Source organism: Camelus bactrianus, chromosome 35, assembly GCF_048773025.1.
Source record: "Camelus bactrianus isolate YW-2024 breed Bactrian camel chromosome 35, ASM4877302v1, whole genome shotgun sequence".
NCBI lineage: Eukaryota > Metazoa > Chordata > Mammalia > Artiodactyla > Camelidae > Camelus > Camelus bactrianus.
In genome coordinates this window covers 20,410,456-20,415,230 of record NC_133573.1, presented here as the reverse complement: position 1 = coordinate 20,415,230, position 4,775 = coordinate 20,410,456, and the positions used below count along the sequence as shown (strand labels likewise).

The following is a 4,775-nucleotide window of genomic DNA, read 5'->3' as shown; positions in this document are numbered from 1 at the left end:
GGTAATTCTGGCTTCACTGCCTTGGAAACTCCTCTTTCATTAATTCATTCAGTAAATATTAATTAGTTTCAACTCTGTGCCAGGCTCTGTGCTTGGGTTTGTAACCGTAATAGCCAACAAGATGCAGTCTTTCCATTCATGGAATCTACATTTCAGCAGAAGGGTGAGGGGAGGCATAGATCATAACCTCAGCTATTTCCCCCCACACTAAAACGCTGAGACAGCTCCTAGGTTCACTTTGAAAGTTTAGAGCCCTAGTTCAGCATGTGATCAAAGCTCAGAATAAAGCAAAAGCAGCCACTACTATAGTCAGTACACGGTTGATCATATGAATATTATGGCTTTCCTATACAAACATGGACAACTAACACAGTTAGGTAGAACTGTTTTCAATATTCTATTCCATTTCAACATTCTCAGAATCCATCATGACCCCGTCTACTTTGCCTCTGGCCTCTGGTTAGCAGCTACACCCATTTTCAAAAGGCCAGAGGTAGTGAGGCATTTGGTATTTCGCCCAAGTCTTGCATTTGCTTGTCGACATGGGTTAAGGGTGCAGAAAAGTTTCGGTTTAGCAGGGCAGCAAGGTCCTGGGGAGAAAGGCGGCGTCAAGCTACATTAACAATATCATCAGAGGAATGAAATGAAAAAGACTGCCCTGGTGCTCTGATCCTGCAGAGGCCACGCGGCTTTTAGGGCAGCGATCGGTCCTCCATTCCGAAACGCACTCTTTCAAGCATTCTAGCACGGCCCAAGCAGCGCCCACCCAGCCGCGGGTCCAAAACCTGGGACTGATGCAGGGGAGCGGCCAAAGCCCCTTAACTGCGCAGGACTCGGAGCCTCTGCGCTCCCGCCCGCGCCGCAGGCCACGCCCGTGACGTCACAGAAGGGGGCGTGGCGAGGAGGGGCGGGGCGAGCCCGCTCGGTTAACCGGGATGCCGCGACGAGCCGCGCATTCCAGCGGGGACACGTGACACTGCCGCGCAGCCTGAGGTAAACAACCGCGGCCCCGCCTCCCGGCCCCTCCACGCGCCCTGCTCAGCTCCTCGCCCGCGGGACGCGCTCCAGCGGGGCAGGCGGCTTCCTCCGAGTGTCCCCAGCGGCTGCCGCGGGCCGGAGCAGCGGCAGCGGGCGCGGCGCCCCGGGTCTACGGGCCGGGCGCGCCGGCCGGGATCGAGCGCGCGTCCCCTCCCCGCCCCCACCGCGCGCTGTGGCGCAGCAGGAATTTGGCGGGGACCTGGGCGCTATTTGTGGCTCCTGACGCTCGGGCGGCCCTTCGCTCATTTCTATTCCCGGGGCACTGGGTCACCGCGCGCGGCCGCCCCCCTCCCCCGGGCCCGGAGGGTGTGTCCCCTCACCGGGGCTCCGCGGGCCTATAAGGGGCCGAGCGGCGGGCAGGGACATGCAGCTCTACAGCAGCGTCTACACCCACTACCCAGCCGGGGGCCCGGGTCCCACGGCCGCAGCCCCCGCTCCGCCTGCCGCCGCCGCCGCCGCCCCCGCGCCGTTCACGGTCTCTCTGCAGCCGCCGGGACCTGCCAGCGGCGCGCCGGAGCCCGAGACCGGTGAGTGCCAGCCGGCCGCGGCCGCCGAGCCCCGCGAAGCCGCCGCCGCCCCCGCCGCCAAGATGCCCGCCTTCTCCTCCTGCTTCGAGGTGGTGTCCGGGGCCGCCGCCCCCGCCTCGGCCGCCGCCGCCGGACCGTCCGGCGGGTCCTGCAAGCCGCCGCTGCCGCCGCATTACACGTCCACCGCGCAGATCACCGTGCGGGCCTTGGGCGCCGACCGGCTCCTGCTGCGCGGCCCCGAGCCCGGCGCCTCGGTGCCCGCCGCCCCGGCCTGCCGCTGCCTCCTGCTGCCCCCGTTGCCAGGCGCACCCGTCCCGCAGGGGCGGGGCTCCATGGCCTGGCCCCTGGAGGAGCTGCTGAGGCCAGACGGCGCCGAGTCTGCGGGCCTGGACGCGGCCCGCGAGGGTCCCGACAGAAACTTCCGACTGAGCGAGCACCGCCAGGCCCTGGCCGCCGCCAAGCACCGAGGCCCCGCGCCGCCCCCGGGGAGCCTGGAGCCCGGCCCCGGCCGCGGCCCGTGGGCCGAGGAACGCCCGGCGGAGAGGAGCTTCCGGGGCTGGGACCGGGCCGGAGACCGTAGCGAGCCTCCCGGCGCCGAAGAGCCGCGGCGGCCCGACTCGGAGGCCGAGGCGCCCCCGGCTCGGAGCGGCGAGGCAGCCCAGGGCGGCGCGGCGGAGGCAGTGGTCGTTTCCACGTCGGATCCACCGGACGAGGAACTGGCCCTGTACCTGGTGGAGGTGGAGAGGCAGGACAAGTACCTGCGACAGAGGAACCAGTATCGATTTCACATCATTCCCGACGGCAACTGTCTCTACCGAGCAGTCAGCAAGGCGGTGTACGGAGACCAGAGCCTGCACTGGGAGCTGAGGGAGGAGACGGTGCACTACATCGCCGACCACCTCGACCAGTTTAGCCCCCTGATTGAGGGCGACGTCGGGGAGTTTATCATCGCTGCTGCTCAAGACGGGGTGTGGGCCGGGTACCCCGAACTGCTGGCCATGGGTCAGATGCTGAACGTGAATATACACCTAACTACTGGAGGGAGGTTGGAGAGCCCCACGGTGTCTACCATGATTCACTATTTGGGCCCAGAGGATTCCCTAAGGCCTAGCATTTGGCTCAGTTGGCTCAGCAACGGACATTATGATGCGGTGTTAGATCACTCCTATCCTAATCCGGAGTATGACAATTGGTGCAGGCAGACTCAAGTGCAGAGAAAACGCGACGAAGAACTTGCCAAGTCCATGGCCATATCCCTATCCAAAATGTATATTGAACAAAATGCATGCTCTTGAAGTGTCTGAGAAACCTCCGCCCTGGGAAAATGGCAAACCTTATTTGTGTTTGGAGAATTATATGAACTCTAACAGGGTAATAGCACTTTCAAACTCTCTAGTAGATTTACTTTAGGTGTAATGCCTTAATCGTTTTTTTGAATGTTTTCTCCTCAGAGCTGAAGGTTGCTGGGCACCTAAATGATGTTTTATGATAGCTTTGGGTGATCCTACTGCTATTTGTGAGTTGCTGTATAAAGTTGGCACGACTTAATTGGTAAGCTGGTTTCTCACAATGTAAATTTGTTCATTCCTGATAATCTATTTTCTATAAAAACGTATTTTTGCACAACGTTTTTAAAAACTGGTGTACCATCATCTATGATGTGTTTTGTCTAGACAAACAGCTTTCCAGCATAAATCGAGAGAAGTGCTTTATTTGAAGTTTATTATTTTGAAGAGTTGTGATTTAATATTTTCTGTTGTTGAATTTGAATTTTACAATACTTAGACAATTATTTCAAATGGATGTTGATGCATACATATTGCCAGTTGATGGCCCATTCCATTTTGATGAAACAGATGTGTTGTTTTGAAAATCATTATTTTTCTAGAAATGGCCAACCTTTAAAGAAATACTTGAGGTTGTGGGAAGAATTTTTTTTTTCCTTTAAGGGCTAGTACCAGCTCTTACTTGAATGCAAGCCTGATGTTTGCTGATGGCAGAGTGATTATTCTGTACTCTGGTTGATGTTTAGACTGTCTGGTGCTCTCTGTTATTTTTATTTATATTTGTCGTTTTGTTGAAAAGGAATCTTAACATGATGGAAGACTTGGTGACAAGATAAGCCTCCTGCTTTATATATAGTTTCTTGGATTCAATGGAGAGATTCAAAAATGAATGGCATAAATGCCTCCAGCCAACCTTTGCAGTTACTTTATAGCGGGAGAATACTGTTTTAATAGTCTGTTCCTTTAAAATTCTTTCCAAAGGCAAAATAGGACTGCCTGTATTATGTACAAATAAAAATATCTGTATACAGAGCTTGTATGGTTTGCTGGGTCAAACAGTGTTTCCAACCTAAAACCTCTCTCATTTCCACTTTTAACTACTTTAGTTCTATTTATTAAGTAATGCAGTTTGTACTTTTTTATTTTGTAACATTTTGTGATTTTTTTTGTACAATACTGTGTTTGTACAATAGAGCAGTTCTCAGCTGGTGGAATGAGTGAATAAAATGCATAATTTTACTTTTACAGTGTCTTTGGCTAAAGTGATTTTTTAAATGACAAAGTGACATCTGTAGTAACTTTTCTTACATATATACAGTTTTTCTTTTCATGTGTAAAGATGTCAGAATTATGAGAGGTTTCTTAAGTTTTCACATGAACAGGGTAGGATAATCAGTAATTTCAAAGGATAAGTCTTAATGAAATGTAATTTAAAAGTGGAATAACTCAGGAAATTGTTCTCACTATTTCTAATTATAATCCTACTGAAAACTATAGATGTACCCATTGGCTAATGAACAGGGAAGTTCAAGTGTGGTATTAACTAGCACAATGTCTATAGATTTTATAGTATATAAAATCTCTCAGCACAGATTTTAATGTTTTAAACAGTAACCAAAGCAGCACCCTTTTATCCTAACTTTTAACTAGTCTCTTGAGATCATGGGAATCCATTAATTTTAAGATGTGTTATCATTCAGTTGACAAGTGCCTCTGTGTACATAATGTCGGTATGTTTATTGCAGAATAAACAAAGGCTATTTTGGATTTTTCACTTTTCAGTTGATGTCATGGTTATATAGACACAAGTTGTCTTTGAGTTTGTTGCTTAACCATTTTTGAAAGGGTGGTTTTCAAGGAAAGACAATTTGTCAAAGGTTTCAATATTGCCTTAATTATGAATCTCTGATTTTTAGGTAAGATA

General features: G+C 51.6%; 1 protein-coding gene across 1 annotated transcript; it reads left to right on the top strand.

The window, feature by feature from the left end:
• The first annotated feature begins 882 nt into the window (after positions 1 to 882).
• Positions 883 to 4,096, top strand: OTUD1 (OTU deubiquitinase 1). Its single transcript, XM_010967967.3, has one exon. It carries the CDS (start codon positions 1,403 to 1,405, stop codon positions 2,858 to 2,860), a length of 1,458 nt encoding a protein of 485 aa, XP_010966269.2. The 5' UTR covers positions 883 to 1,402; the 3' UTR covers positions 2,861 to 4,096.
• Positions 4,097 to 4,775: the final 679 nt, after the last annotated feature.

Coding starts and splice junctions, on each gene's coding strand:
- OTUD1 (XM_010967967.3), top strand. CDS start 1,403: ATGCAGCTCTACAGCAGCGTCTACACCCACTACCCAGCCGGGGGCCCG.